A 16727-nucleotide genomic window follows, 5' to 3' on the forward strand; every position below is an offset into this window, starting at 1 on the left:
AACTCAACATAAAGGAACTACTTTTTTTTTTTTTTTTTTTTTTTTTTAAGAGATTTGGGTAGTGCACCTGGAACAGTGCACTGCATATCAAAAACATATACAAATTATTTTTCAGCTGTTAACAAAGTTCAGAGTGAGTGATGAAATATCAGAAGATCGAAAAACAGACTGACAAAAAGCATATTAAGTTCATGTATCTTGACTAGAACGGTATGATGTGAAAGTTATCTATGAATATTATGCAGTTGTAATGGAAAATAAAAAGTCATTATTTAAAGAAGTATTAAGTTTTTCCTAGCTGTAGAAATATGAATGATGGAAAAGTCGGAACACAAAAAAAGTCTCTTGATCATCATATTCCTCTGGCTGGAATAATACCCATGGTAAAACGATAGGCACATCAGTATTTAAGATATTTAGAACCATATTAGGCAACTCATAAAGGTACTCCAGGTCAAACCTTCCCTTTCATCACAGTGGATTAGATTATTTAACAGATTTTCCATCTCCTACTTCTAACCCCAAAATAAACATAAGTGCTATTCTACCAGGAGTCTTTAGAAAATAAGCACATATAATACTCTGCTGTATTTCTGTCTGATAAAAGTAAAATGAGAAGCAATCAGAATGATGAACTCACCAATTCAAAACAACCACATAAATAAAAGCAAAGAAAGTCTACAAAACCCATCTAAAACAGATGATGTGACTTTTCCAGAGATGGATGAATCTGTCTAGTTTAATTCAAAACTAAATGTGGAAATAGTTGCAAACTGTCCGTGGACCGGTGCGACATGATCAGTCTTATTCTAAGTAGAAGTAACATCATGAAACTGGTACAAAAATTACCTCTGAGAAAATAATTCTACATTCATAAGCAGCACACCAAGTTCCTGACAGCTATAAAGAAAGCTGCAGAGCCTGACGCCAGGGAAAAGGATTTAGGTTATTTTAAAAAGCACATTGATGAGTAATCTATTCTTTTCTTACCATCGTACTTTATTGCAGGTCTGAGTAGCGCCAAGAGGAGAACCTGCCACCATGGGGACTTGGATGGGGCTGTGCTGTTTGTTCATGACAAGATCCAACTTCTCTTCCAGTGATTTACAGGTAGCCTCTAGTGCCAGCAACTTTGCCTCAATGCTATCCAGTCGCAGGCATATTGTCTGATTAATGGAATACAGGAACGACTATAAAGGGGAGAATGCAAGAGAAACTGCTTTTAAAGACTTACACGTTTATCTTCAGCAACATACACATAAGGAAGCTCCAGATAAATGTGACTGGAAAACAATTCTAAAGGAACTAGCAATGTGCTTAGTGACTAAATTCAGCCACATACAGAACCGATGACATTCAGGAGCATTTTAATATTCTCATAGTCTTTCAGATCTTTATTTAGAAGCCAAAAGCACCCAAGCCAAACACATTTTCACCTAAGCACTTTGTTACTATGATTCCGTACACCACAAAATCATTTTAAATCACATGCCAAAGCTTTTCATTCAATATATTTAAAAACAAAACTATATAAATCAATGAAAGCATCCTTCTGGATAAAATTAAATAAGAATTTCTTTCCTTGTCCAAACAGATACATTTGGATAATTACAGTGGAATTGTATCAACATAAATCACATCAGGGACAATAAATGCCACTCACTTCAGTTTTCTCCTGAACAGCAAATCAAGAAAAGCAAATAAACAAACTTTGTTTTCCTAAGCAATTTTATTTAAAAGAAAGCATATTCCACTTGGTTCCCCTTGGGGAAAAAACAGGCTATTGAAGGGTAATGGTACACACATACTCCTCTGCAAACAGCAACTGTGCCATCTTGTGGCCCTCAACTACAAATTACACCCCATCGAGCTGCTTTGCAGTGCTGCTTCCCCCCTGCTGTCTTAATACAGAGCTTCAGTTTCTATGGCAGAATTTCTAGACAAAATTACATACTGCTTAATGTGCATGGCAGTAAAATACAACTCAAATGCCTATGCTCCAAGACAAAAACATTACTAAAACACAAGAGAGAGCAGCATGGGAAGTTCTGCAAGTACAGAAGAGCCTGAACCAAATACAGCTCAACTCTTAGGGGACCATTGTTAGCTTAAAATAATAATTTTAAACATGCTGAAAGTATCTGCATATTGTAATAAAAATATATTCAATTTATTTAAAATATACTTAGCACAATACCTGGGTATTGTCATACAATATATCAAATTTATTCTTAAGGGTTGAGTTTATTCACTTCATCAAAGAAGATGGAGCAATGTTTGAGCTACTAGAATTATTTCTGATTAAATTTTATATTGCATATGAAATTTTTGGTAATGATTTTATACCAGGAGATTAGCCAACTATGCAGATTTTAAAATTTATGCAGAAAATGAACACACAAACATTTACAGGGATACATTTCCAGTACTATGCATAAGCATTAGTTCATTTGATATAATTTCCCCAAGAAAGCTAATTTAATTGGTATTATGAATAAAAACACAAAAGGGTATTATTGTAACCTTAATGGAGGGATCCTGGCAGTTAATTTCTATCCGCTGACGTTTCAGAGTAGGCTCTACGTCATCGTCTGTCACTTCATGATTCTCCAACACAACTGCAAAGAAAAATAATCATTGCCATAGCTTTTAATACAAGAGGCAAGACTTGGATTAAAAATATATTAAATGGACAAATCAAACAATATGAAAGGGGTTTAGTTAACATACTGTATATTTCTAATTTATTTATTTTTTTTATGTTTTCTCTTAAATATATACAATAACTTACTTCTGGCTTCTGAACCCTCACACTCTGGAAAACTGTAAGCAGTTCTAATTCTGCATGAACGCAGGATTTCTCCCACAGAATCATAGAATCATTTAAGTTGGAAAAGACTTCTAAGATCATCTGGTCCAAGCTTTACCCTAGCACTGCCAAGTCCACCACTAAACCATTAATTTCTCTCCAGTAGCGATTAACTAAACCCTGAAAATTTTCCAAAATAAGTACTTGGTTATGCAGAGCTATTGATCCCAAACGCTTTTAATCTAGAGGTAAACACACTGAAGAAACAATAACAGAAGTGTTCTGAACTTAGAACTGGAAAACCTCGCTGGTGAAAAGAAGACGTAGAGCCCTGAACAGTGTCACAGTCAGAGCATTACCTGAAATGAGCCTGGGTTCAAGACCTTTTATGAAATCGAGCAAAGGAAAGCTTGTTTAAGGTTGACCACGCTACAGGTGATAATCCTTGGATGCCCACCAAGTTATGGACTAGGCTGGGACAGGTAATTCTCACCTTCTCCTCCATCTCTTTGGGTACATTTCTGAAAGAACTTTTCTGTTCTGCATCAGAAAAGTATTTTTAAATGTGTTTGTGTTTTCTGTACCTGCAGTTACTGTTCTTTCTGTCAACACTTACTCACTTATACATGACAGCATTGGATTAACGCCTGCGGTTGATTTCAACATGTTTTCCCTTAGCAGATCAAATTCTAAGTAAAGGAAATCACCATGTTTGCTTTCAGAAGTGTTTTTCAAATTTACTGTCATTTTGCTATAAATCCAAAGAATTTTAACAATGTTTGAGAGCAGATATTTTACAAGTAAAACAATGATTCATAATAGACGGGTGATAGTTTTTATTTGAGGAAAAGTCTCAAACATGGACTTGGTCTGAAATTAAAAAAAAAATACGTTTTGGCATATAGAGTTTTGGCAGTAGTCTACCTTTGAAGAAAAAAAAACTAAGTCTTTAAAAGAAAAGTAAAAAAAATAAAAATTAACTTGATCCAACGGGTACTAGAAATACGTAAGTGAAGATGTCCAAATTCAGTAGGAAGTCTTAACAAGTGGCTCTCGAAGTAAATATTGCAGCAGCACTTTATATTTTTTTAAAAAGCATCTCAGCAGTGATTTCCACCTTGTAAATGGGTAATACTAAACATTACCTTTCTCATGCCATCGCTCCCACCTCTACTGTACCTGGGTTATCTGGAGTCAGGTCTTCAACAGCAATCTGAACAACATCTGCCAAGTCCTGTTCTGACATCATTCAGAAGCAGGCTGCGATGTCCCGTCACACACCACCGCAGGCCCCCAAATAAGTGATTTTACGAGACATGCAATCCTGAAAAACAGCAGCAAGAGGAGCGTTAAGACCTGACATAGCCATTTGGCATTTATTTTTTCATCTTTCCTCTACAAAAGGAGAGAGAATTCTTAAGGGTAATGAGCAACATAGAGAACGGATCATACAATGGTGCGAACTGCTACTTTAATACGGGCATCACTCATCTCCATAAACTTTCTACATTATAAGTAGGCTGGGAGCACGAGCTTTCCTTTCTCATTCACCTTGCTGCGCTTTCCCAGTGGACAAGGAGACCAGGTATTATCAGAGACTGGGCAGCTCATCAGTGTAAAACACAAAAGAAAACATTTTCTTTTAAAATGATTAAAAATATATATATTAAATGTCTACAAGAACATCCATAAATTGCAGGGGTTTAATTTGCAAATTATTCCTTAGCTCTGGGGAGTGATCAGACCTAAGCATTGATGTTGCAATAGCATATGAAGTTCCCCGACCACACTGGCTACTGCAGTCTGTACAGATGCATATGAACACAAAGTCCTACCATGAGGAAATTTTAACGGGCACCTAAAATTCAGGGAGAACAGGAAGCTTCTTTGCAGCTAGACTTGAAACAAAGCTTCTTTTTCTGGGTACTGAACCCGCCTGTTTTTTCCACAATTCAATTCTGATGAAAGCATTTTCAGAATACGGCCCTGATTTCTCAGCCCTGCTCCGCTGGAACCCTCTGTCAAGGTTATTTATTGGTGTTTTAAGAGAAACCTTCACCCTGTAAAACTGAATTAAAATCACTGGAACCATTTGTACCTCTGCTTTCCCACAGTCATAAAAGGATGGACAACGAATACAAGGAGATCAATCCTTTTTTTCCTTTCTAACCTGAAGCAAAAAAACCACTAGCACAATAATTTAAGGTTGACCAGTGGAAATGGTAACTCATCCCTTAACATCGACGCTGAATCACCTCCAGCTATGCATAAAGATTTTCCTCTTTCCCTCTTCCACTCGAGCACAAGAAAGCCATTAAGCCAGACAGGTGGAGCACGAACTTTGGAAGAGGGGGACAGGAGGTGGAGAAGGGGCTGCGTGTTGGAAGAGCCCAGCTCCGGAGGACTCCCCACGCATCGCAGTTGTTTACTCCAAACCCCAGCGCTGCCAGCACTGAGTCATCTGAAATTGGGATCGTGGTGAAAAGCTGTCGGGGCCGCGCAGAGCGTGGCAGCCCGCCCGAGAAAGCTGGCAAGGCGTGCGTGCACATGGATGCCATTTTGGCAAATCGCATTTGCCATTTCTGAGAAATCCTGGTAGGCGGCCAGCCCTAACATAATAAAACAGCTGTGCTGGAGTTACTGTTTCATAATGGCACACACTGCAAGGAACGCTGCCCTGCCCTCCATGTGAAGAGGGCCACCACTCCAAACAATAAAAATGGACAAAGTAGAACAAAACCCAACTTTTAACGCTTTGTCTATTTACACCATGCTAGGCTTCCCTGATGCTTCACGCATTGCTTTTTAACCGGCTTTATCCACAATCACACCACTACCTAATAAGTCATTCCAAAGGATTTTTGATTTTCTTTTTCTTTAAATCCATTCTAATACATATTTAGCCTTTCAAATCTCATTCTATAAAGTAGAGAAACAAATTAAACCTTTCTGCAACACAAAAACTAATAATTTCACACTTGTGACCTCTGTTCTCCATCTCTTACGGGTTGTAGTCTGACAGTATTCAACCATGGATCAGAAAATAAGTCCTGAAAGATTCTGTCAGTCTTCAAACAACAGCACACCAACCAAATTGGGACTGGGAAGAGAGCTATTACACATACACAGCAACGATTCTTCGTAACAACAGTATTTATTTCCATTTCAACAAATTTTATTACAATTTCAGGAAACCATACACTGCAATGAGCCAACATTGGGACAGAACACAGTTCTGCAGTCACTCCAGGCTGAACACAATATCCTTCTGCTGTCACCAGAGTCAGTGAGCTCCTGGATCCAAATATGAGGAGAAAAGAGGTATTTGTTGTTAATGCTAGATGGGAGGGTCCTGAAAGCAATGCCCAAGTGAGCTCTGCTGGGTACTGCGACCACAGCAGCTACCACAACTTGAAAACGTTCCTCTGAAAACTTCAGAATTTCAATTCACAACAGAAAATGTCAGCAGTGGGCTATTCTGGTAAAATTTAACAAGATTAAAGTTAGAATTAGAATTATATTATTACCTTTAAAATGCCTCAGTCAACAAATTCAGAATAACAACTTCTCCAATACATTTTCCACATATTTTACTCAGTGAAGTATTTACCAACATTTCCTGAAGCAAAACACTTCCTTTCTCAAAATTTGTCTTTTGTGTTTTTTTTTTTCCTTTATTTTTTTTAACCCCCTCCCCTTTCATTCTCGTGGCTGCAACCCCACTCCCCATTAATTCTACACTAAATGCCTGTACATTGGCATTGAGAACCCAGTGCTGAAATATTACCTGGACCAAATACTAAGGTATAAGAAAAATAAATGCAAACAAAGCCGGGAAGCTCGGGATAAACCCAAGAGGAATGGCCAAACTCCACAAACGAAATGCCCTCGCTTTGTCCCCCCAGGCAGCTTGGGGAGCTGGATGACCTGAGCAGTATTTTGGAGTCGCTTGCCATCACCTGGAGGAGAGGTATGGGAAGAGGATGGAAAATATCTCATTAATCCATTCGTTACAGGAGACCTTGGCCAGCCAAACTCAAACTGGCCAGCAGAAACCTTGGCCAGCACAAATTCAAGCCCAGGTTGGAGGTGGCTCTCCTAATCCGGGGATGTGCCCCGTCTCCAAAAGCCTGGAGCGGTGCCGCAGCCTCCTGCTGCACTACAGCACTCGGGCACCCTCATACCTTGAGCTGTGTGTGATACAGCTGGGGTAGGTGAGATAAAGTGCTCCAAATATCTCCGTGAGTGCTCTTACTCGGAACTGATAGACCTAAGACAGATTTAAGATAGCCTCTGTTTAATTAAGGAAATATTTGTAAGCAGCCAAATGAAATTCAGGGCACCTGGATTCTAGATGAGTTTATCCACGCGCGAGTTTAATGCAATTTAATTAATCCGTTTTAAAACATTCATTTAGAGTAATTCTTCCGAGCATTCCCTTGTAAACAAACCTATTTGCTGGAGTATCTGATGGCTTTACAAAATCGTAGGGCACCAGTCCACGGTGTATCATCAAAATCAGCCAGTGACTTGTTAACATAGGAAAACGTGCACCAAGCAGAAATCTTCTCCCTCATACTCACTAGTGAGGGCAAACACTGCATTTAAAGCTAACAAACATTATTTCTCCAAAGCCCTGCTCTGCACAGTGTTTACTTGAACTCCTCTTATTTGAGCAGATAATTAGTGCCTGCCTGGTATTTCTCAGTGTTATTGATAAATGAAAAAAATTCTGTCTTACTCAGCAGGTGAGGAATAAACTAATAAAAAGCGATAATTTAATAGCACATAGGGTCAAATGCAGGAGCTCCCAGCCTCCTTTACACCCCGGTTCTCTGAAGCTACAGGCTGTCAAAATATGAAGTCAAAAACTATTTTCAACAACAACAACAAAAAAAACACATTTTACACTTCTTTACTATCACTAAAAACTATGCAGGCGAACTCTAATCATTCTTAGCTTCTGTTTAGCTTTTGTCCTTAAAAGGGAAGTAAAAACAGTGTTTTATGTAAATTTTAGAGTAAAACTATGCCACAAGCATGGCAGGTTAACAGCTTAAAATTGAGTGTAATATACGTGCATATTTGGTTCAGCCAGAGATCGGAGAAATTCTGCCCTCCCGAGACATGACAAAGTCATCCCCTACCTAGGAAAGCAAGGACAGGGGCCATAACAATCTGCAGGTAGATACCTAAAATAAGCATCAATAACAACTATGCTATGCTGATGGACTCCAAGATCAGCTTAAAACAGAGAAAGCAACATACAGAGGGGAAGAGCTGCTTCCGAAACGAAGGATCTTGAAATTTCTTTGGAGTGCAAAATCTCGCAGGGAGGCAGAAATTCTCGAACGTTGTTGTGAACACCTCGTAATTCTTATTGGCTGTATGTATATATGCACCTGTATACATCATTCCTCCTGGTACAAGGCACTGGTTTGCCTGGATGCCTGTTTCTAACTCTGCTGATGCTCTGCCCTTGGCCACAACCCCAGCACGACCCAAGCAGAACACAACCACCACGATGCTGTGTGCTCAGCCCCACTCGGCACAATCCAGCTCAAAAAAAAAACAGCAGTGGCTGTGTGGTCACAGCCACCAGAAATTCGAGCACAAGCCCTCCGTGGACCTTGTACAAACACCACACTGGCACAGCTTTGATGGAATCATTCCCAAAGGAGCTCGGAAGGATGTGTTAACACCTATCGCAAGTGCACTACTTTCAGGTGCTTCGACACGTAAAGAAGCCTGAATCCAATTTTACCGACATACGATCCCGTTGAACTTAGCGAGCCTGCCCATATGGGCTGGATATACTTAAGTGCTTGCAGATTCGGGGCCCTAAAGCAGAGGTCAGTTTCCTGCATCACTGTGAAATTACTCAGGATATTGGTCGTTAATGCGAGGCACGACTTGTACGGCTCGAAACCCAGCGAGCATGAAACGAGAGCCACTCAAACAGCGCAGGCAGTATGCAGAACCAGATGTCCCATGTTTTATTGCTTGCGCCCAGAGATGGAGAATCTTTATTGATAACATCCCTCCAGAAACAAACACTTTGGTTTAAAGACCAGGCTTCTAGAGCCCTTTTCCTATGACCTACATAAACGTCTCTCCCGGTCCCAAAGTGCTTCTACCCGTGAGTGGAGGGGGGTGAGACAGGCAGCCCAGGTGTCCTTTTAACTTTGTCTGTACCCATTTGAGATTAGCAGCTTCTCCCCCAGTAACCTCTTCATGCATCTGTCTTTCTGCAATACTTCAGGCTGACTTCAGGAATGCCAAACAAGTGCCTAACGCAACCTGAACTATTTGGGGCAGATCTCAGCTCTCTACGACAACTACAACACTGATCAAAGTATTTTGCTTCTGGGCCACAGCAAAATCCCAAACATCGTGCAGATGTTAGGCATGGATGTGGTTTTGGTGAGATTACCAGCACGCCTTGAATGCCTGCAGAGTGCTCTCCGACTAACGAAGGCAGCTCCAAAGCACACCTGAACTCCTCCGGACCCAGGCCCGTCCAGCCATGGACCTTCTGACAACAAAACCAGCCTGAGAAAGACAGTCCAAGCCTGGTCCTGTAAATTCGCTGTTCTGAAGTACCACTCGGCAGTCCTAGAAACTGGCAGTTTAATAATTTCGAAGGGCCTTTATTGAGAAGTGACTATGAGCTGGGGAAGGGGGTGGGAAATGAGGACTTCCTCTGGAAATATGACATTCCAGAAGTCCCTGGTATCTGAAACATCACCAGCTACAACATGAATGAGCCTAGCACTCATTCAGAGCAGGCAGCACCCCAAGCTCTTGCACCACACTCGTTTCCACAAGCAGCAGGGCAGAGCAGGACAGCAAACGAGCTTCACCCACTGCTACTTGAAAATCTGCAGAGGCAGCTGAGAAGCTGGCTGAGAAAAGCCGCGGGGTCCTCTTCCAGTCCAAGGAATCCAGCTTGGAGGATGGGTACAAGCAGTACAAATGCCTGTTTTACAGATGTACAAACGCAGTCTTGGTCAGGTGAGTCTCCTCCGCAGCACAGGGATCTGTGTGATGGTCATGAAACTCGGGTTCTTGCACGAAGGACCAAGGGACCACATTTTCCCCCAGCAAAGACCCAGAGACTGAAGCAAAGTTCATCACCAAGTCTTTCACCATAAACTTGCTCAAGAGACGATTTTAGAAAACACAATTTCTATCAATTTTGAATTTCATTACTTCAAGAAAAAAAGTGCACTGATAACATAACTTTTTGAAACTTCATCAGCAAAGACAAAAATCATTTTGAGAAACTTTAATTTTTTTCCCCCATATGAAGTGGAAGCCAAAAAGCTAAAGTTCTTTAAGACTACACGACACATTTATAGGTGCTTCCCAGCTAATGCTACTGTGTGTTTGTCTAGTATTTGAGATACTTCCTGTGTAACTACTGGTTCAACTCAAAATGACTAGTTTTTTTCCTAAGAAATACATACATGGACAGACTAACAGATCGACATAGCAGCCACTGACACGTACAGACCATTGAGGGATGCCCCTGAATCTTTACTCTGCAGGTTTGGGTTTGATTCCTGCAGACTGAACCCTGAGGACCATCCCTAACAACAGCTAGAGAAGTACATCGAGTGCAAAGAAGGAACATGCCATCAAACGGGGCTAAACAGGACATTCATCCACTCCTAAGAGTAACTATAACTGTACTTTGAGGCTGAGGACAATTCAGCCCAACCAGCTCACATGTCTGAAGAAGCTAAGCTTGCCTAATTCACCAGAAGATGGAGAAAAATATGCTGTGTGCATTATCCCAATAAAATGTATTGCCTGCTGTTTGCTGGTTTAAAATTCAAATTCTCTCAAATGCCAGGAAATAGCAGTGAAACTTCACTCTGGAGGTTCCTAATGCCTAGAACTATAAGGAATACACCCCAAAGATCAAAAAGAGGACCTACAGCTGCAGTGACAGCCCGTAGCTCTACTTACTTATAACAGTAACAACATTTAAAAAAAAAAAAAAAAAGACTTAAAAAAAATAGGTACAGCCTTATAAAGCAACCCAGTGAAGAAAAATAAAGCCATTACTATCTGTTGAGCAAACAGCCCCAAAGACGCATAGCTGGGCTTTTAACAAGGGAATATAATCACACGCACAAGACAGGACTGATCTCGATCTCTGGTCTTCAAAACTGAAGATTTTTTCCTGTTATTTAGGAATCGAAGCACATTGCCATGCTCCAGCCGAAAGCTTAAAGCATTATTTGCTATCAAGGAACAGCAAGGAGCTTATTGAGGAATATTTCAACAGAACATATGGTAATTTAATATTTGCATCCCCTTTGGAAAGCGGAAAATAAGTAACATAACAAAAGGGTTGCAACTAAAAATAACAATTTTTAAAAGCTATCAGATGCTGCAGGAAGAGAGGAGGAGGTGAAAAAAATGACAATATTACAACACTTGCTAAAATTTGCTGAACAAAATGACAGTTTCTGAATATTGACCACCTACATGGTGACTTACACCTGACAAAAAGCATTTGCGTGTGTTTCTAAGACAATTTCATTAACTATTTCAGTAGTAAGGAGCAATCCCTGAAGTTTACCTCCTGCTTCATACCTTAATTCTCTCTATTCTACTGCAATTGTTTGCCTAGATTTTTTTTCCACGTATCTGCCAACCTGTGTTATTTTAAACTGATTTCCATTTTGCAATGCAAAGTATACAGCTGAGATCGAAGGATGGGAAACAGATTTTAAGGAAATTAGCACAGCTTTCAATTTATACCTCTGAAAGCCTCATTTTTGCATTATGTTCTCCAATTATTTCCGTATCACAAAGTCATTTTTTCTCATTAAAAATAATTCTCTGTTCCCAAGCAAACAGCTTAACAAACAGCATCTCAGCATATTAAATTTTAAACGACCACTGGAACAACAAGGCTTATTTCATTCGATGGAATTACCTGAGTTATTTTCGAGAAACCTTGGAGAATATTATTTGCTCTAAATAGTTAAAGACATCGGTAAAGTCAGAGTGTTTCAAACTGAAATCACAGCAGTAGGCAGATCAAACTAGGAACTGGCTGACACTCATCTTCTCCGGTTTAACAACATCCGTGCTTCTCCAGCATAAAGAATCAGAGAGTTCTGTACTTAAAGCCATGTAAAAGATCGCTGAGAGGCTTTAGGTAGCGCACAAATGGCTTTTATGTTCCTGGAAGCAGACAGGCTGCAGAAGTGACCTGTCGTTGCCTAGATAAAACAAAAGCAACAGCAACCAAGCCCTGCCCCTTGGCCGGCAGCCTGGTGCTCGAGCCACGCACAAGCCTCGAGGAACACATGTGCAGCTCCCGCATCGTGGCCACATCACGTTCCTGACAGCACGCTACGCCAGCACGGCTCGCTGAAAAGCCCCACTGGTGGAATTCAAACCCAAAGAGGTCACTGAGGGAATCATCCCGTCCCCTGCTGCTCTGCAAAGGAACGGCGCTGCTGAGGCCACTTCCATCTGGCTGACCCGCTCCGCGTCCAAGGCTGCTGCCGCCCTCCTGCCAAGAGGCTGGGCGCACATCTGCTGGCAGATCTGCGTGGTGGAGCACAGATGCTAAGCCACAATTCTCTCCTCTCATCGCCACATCTACTCAGCGTTGTAGAACCAGCTCTTTAGAGAGGGAAAATGAACGTGGAGCAGGCTGTGGGAATGAGACACGCACCTGGCCCTGACCCCGTCTGTGAGATACCCAGCTTGGCGCTGCCTTTTCGCAGGCAGAGACGCTTAAAACTGGAAGATTACAGGATTATTACAGGATTAGAAAGTTGCCCTTTCCCTTTGCAAAGTTACTTCACTGTAGCTTTTGAAGGTTTTGCCCTGGAGAGCTATTCAGCCTGAGCACAGGAGATGCCCAGGACAGCCCTGCACCAACACACGGGCTTGTGAACCTGAAAAGCACCCCAAAGATTTCACTTCAGTCTGCAGATCCTTGATGTCTGGCTCAAGCTCAGGGAAAACTTGTGCACAAACACTTCATTCTTCTGTATTCGTCTTATCTCAAGCAGAAACTTGATAACAAAAGGGAATAAATAACATTTCCTATTTTTTCCTACCACGTGCGCTACTGGTCTATATACTTGAAAAAAATTCTGGTCTAACACTTCTTGTGGAAGAAGCCGATGTTTTTACAGGCTCCTACTATCAGGAAGCACCGTGGCCAACAAAAGATCTACAACAAAACAGGTAACCTCCTCACTCATAAGTCTAACAGATTTCCCTCCTGTAACCACTTAAAAAAGGAAACATCCAAGCTCCCAAAACAGACCTTAGCACTGCTTTAAAACACAGGGATAACGCTATCACATTTTCAAATTCTTACCAAAAATATTTATGAAAATAATGTGAAGAGCATCATGTAAGTAGAAAAACACAGGTCTTCTTCTGAAATACTTTCATCACTACGGTCTGACCCTGTTTTGCCATTCCCCCTCCCTCCTCCGGAGGAAAAGGTAATTTCAGCATTAAACGTGCAAGAGTATCTATCAGTGGGCTCTTAGAGCTAAGGTGACACATGTAGCAGACGTGTTTATAAGGAGCAGGGAAGCAAGTGGTGTTTTTCTTTACAGTTTCTATGAATTCACACCATGGGAAAGCAGATGTGCATTTTTTTTTTCAGCATGAGATAAGGATGCTCAAATTTTCAGAGGAAACCTTGACCATAACTTATTTTTCCCTTAAGTAGTTTGGGTTTCTTCCCTTTAAGTCAAGGTTTTTTTTTTTTTTTTTTACAAACAGGAACCGAGATAAAGGAGTTTTGTCCAACATACAACGTCATTAATTATTTTATTTGAAGTCCCAAATGCAAAGGATTTTATCGAGTTAATCTTTTTGTGCATGCCCGCTTACTGTCTTCTCATGCAGTCTAACAAGCAGCGAGCAGAACTAAGCGCTTAACAGTAGCTTTGAAAAAAGCTAGAACTGCAAGGAAACAAGTGTTTGACGTGACTTTTAAAGACATTTTATTATTTTTATTTTTACTTGAAGAAAAGAGTATGATTTAGCTTTTAATGAATATGTAAAAACCAGAAAACAAATAAAATTACTTCAGTAGATAACAACTATCAGGTTCCAAACTAGAGGAAATCAAATCTGTGGGAAAAAAATTTATTGGCAGGGTTTGGCATACACAGACATTTTGTCGTTCTAATCATTTGATTCGCATTGTCTCCTCCTACAAGTGGCTCCTGCTGTTCTGCTCAACTCACAGAAACAGTTTCTGTAGATCTCTAGGGCAAGAGCTTCTGTGCACAAAGAAATGGCCATCTCCTCCTTCTAAAATGAATGTAATCAGAGAGCTTTTAATTTGCTTGCTAAGGAGCATCATAGGGATCTCAATTGAAGCCATTCTTCAGTGAAAGATACGAGTTCTGAAAAAATAAAGGACGTGCATTCTTCCTGCACAAACGATGCTTTACAAGTTCAGGGCAAAGCTGAAGACCAGAGATGAGGTGAAACCCTTGCAAATGTGAGCGTGTTACTGTAATTAACGTGAGTCTGAATCCCCCAGCTGAGGACCAATCTGCAAACTCAGGGTAAACCTGAAGTAGCTCTCCCCGCTACAAGGAGGTGCGAGCTCATCTTTCCTCACCTCATCTGTAGAAAACCACGTAAAACGTGTATGTTGTCCTGTGCTAAAAACAGCCCAGGCAGGAAACACAAGCCCTCCTGCAGCTCTCTCAGCAGAGCACGTGCTGACGGAGCCCTGTCAGCTATGAACGTTGGCAGTCAGCGCTCGCCGCGTTCCTGCTGTACTCCCAAGGCACCCCGCTACCCCTTTAAGCCTTAAACCCGTTCTATAACCACACGATTAATACATGGCTTAATAATTAAGGCTCTAAAGCCAGTTTCTGTTATGAGAAAAAAAATATAAGCTAAAAACAAAGATAGAAGTTACAAAATATTTTCATCCTCTAAAGCAGATGGAATATTAACGCTTCCAGAATCCAAACACCATCTTTCGCTCTGTTTGATAAATTAGCTAGACGTTCTTCCTAACATCTTCTCATGCATTACTGAAAACTGAACTGCTGCCAAGAAGCCATTTAATGTATGGAGCAAGGCTCTTCCAGCTCCAGGATCACGTACTCGTTATTCTGGTCAATTTTTACGGACAACCATTTCACAGGTACACTAATATTTCCTAACCTAGTAAATCCATTGCTTCAAGAGACACCATTACAATGTTATTAAGACAGGTTTTTTATGCTTGTTTATTTTAAAATCTTGTTCTAAGTACTCAAAATCCTACAAACACATTTTATCTTTGCTTCTTGACAGGCTGAAGCCAAAAGGCTACTGCAGCTCAAGTAACCTCACACAAAAGGCAAAAACATATATATATATATATATATTTATCATTTTATGATAAATTACCCCATTATCATTTTACTGCAATTGAGAGCTGCTCCAGCTGAAGCACTCAGTTGCTAAAGCCCCTCCACACTTGTTTCCTTTTGGAAAAAAAAATTCTTCCCTCGAGAACTCTAAAAATAAACTGATAGTGAAATATACCCACAGCAGGATAAAATGACTATATTTGGTAGCGTGCACAATTTCCCACGGTACGGGGACTTAAAAAAATAAATAAAATAAACGAAAAGAAGAACCACTTGAAGATACAGAGGGATGAGAGATGTGATGGGGGCTGCTCTACCACACCTAGCACCATCAGGGTGGAAAACCCCAGCCCGGGCAGGACCGTGACAAACCCTTTCCTCTGACAGGGGCAGGGCACGGCAGCCCCTGCAGCAGCCCCCCCTGGGGGGAAAACAGAGGCAGGGGCTGGGGCTGCCCCTTCCCTCCCCCGTCCCCCTGAGGGCCGGGGGCGCACCCCGGGGTGGGGAGAGGCCTCGGCCGGGCCCCCCGGGGAGAGGCAGCCGGAGGAGGGCCCGCGGAGCCCCAGCACGGAGCCGGGACCGTCCCGCTGCCCGGCTGAGGAGGAGGAGGAGGAGGCCGCGGCCTCCCCCACACGCCCCCCCCGGAGCCTCGGCCCCTCCCCGGAGCCGCCGCCCCGCGGGCCGGGTGCTGGCTCGGCCCCGTGAGGAGGCGGCGGAGGGGAGCCGGAGCCCCTCGGGCCCGCCGGGAGGCCCCCCGGGAGCTCGGCCCCAGCCGGCCGGCGGCGGGGCGCCGCGGTTACCGTGTGCGGGGCCCAATTCTCGTGGTGTTTGTCGGGCGGCTGCGATAATGGCGTCCTTCCTCGCGAGACGGCTCCGGCTCCGCAGCGCGCAGGCTCCGAGGCGCCGAGCCCGCTCGGCCCCCGCCCGCCCCGGCCGCCCGCGCCTGCGTGCCGACCGACGGGGCTCGCAGCCGCCCCTCCGCCGCCGAGCCCGCCGCGCCGGACTACAAGTCCCAGGGGGCTCAGCGGCCGCTCCTCGCTGCCGGCCCCGCCGGGCAGGCCGGGAGCTGTAGTACGCGCGGCTGCGGCGGGGCGTGCTGGGAATTGGAGTCCGCAGAGCGGCAGGCCCGCAAGGCACACGGGCACGCTTCACACGCCTTTCTTGCACCTTACACGTACCTTACTCACACTTTACCCACTAGTTACTCGGTCCTTACAAGTTGCTCGCACCTTACTCACACTTTACCCACTCGTTACTCAGAGCTTACACGTTGCTTGCACCTTATGCACTCCTTACACACTCCTTACTTGCACTTTACCTACTCGTTACTCAGTCTTTACATGTTGCTCACACCTTACTCACACTTTACCCACTCATTACTCAGTCTTTACATGTTGTTTGCACCTTACTCGCACTTTACCCACTCTACTCAGTCTTTATGTGTTGCTCACACCTTACTTGCACCTTACTCACACTTTAACCATTCGTTACTCAGACCTTATGTGTTGCACCTTACACACTCCTTACTCACAGTTTACCCA

General features: G+C 42.6%; 1 protein-coding gene across 4 annotated transcripts in view; it reads right to left on the reverse strand.

Moving 5' to 3' along the window:
* The window catches only part of BANP (BTG3 associated nuclear protein), a 145918-nt gene extending 129740 nt beyond the window's left edge, over positions 1 to 16178 (reverse strand). For 2 of the 4 annotated variants that reach the window (XM_068693685.1, XM_068693684.1), the window contains exons 1-4: positions 15987 to 16169; positions 3989 to 4133; positions 2524 to 2618; positions 991 to 1190 (exon numbers count right to left, since the gene is read on the reverse strand). In XM_068693685.1, coding sequence (XP_068549786.1) covers positions 991 to 1190; positions 2524 to 2618; positions 3989 to 4058 — 365 coding nt within the window. In that variant the 5' untranslated portion in view covers positions 4059 to 4133; positions 15987 to 16169. Of the gene's footprint in view, positions 1 to 990; positions 1191 to 2523; positions 2619 to 3988; positions 4134 to 15986 lie in introns of all 4 variants that reach the window. The other 2 variants (XM_068693683.1, XM_068693682.1) reach the window with 2 other exon arrangements.
* Between the last annotated feature and the right edge of the window lie 549 nt (positions 16179 to 16727).

The sequence above is a fragment of the Anas acuta genome, chromosome 10 (genome assembly GCF_963932015.1).
Source record: "Anas acuta chromosome 10, bAnaAcu1.1, whole genome shotgun sequence".
Taxonomy (NCBI): Eukaryota; Metazoa; Chordata; class Aves; order Anseriformes; family Anatidae; genus Anas; species Anas acuta.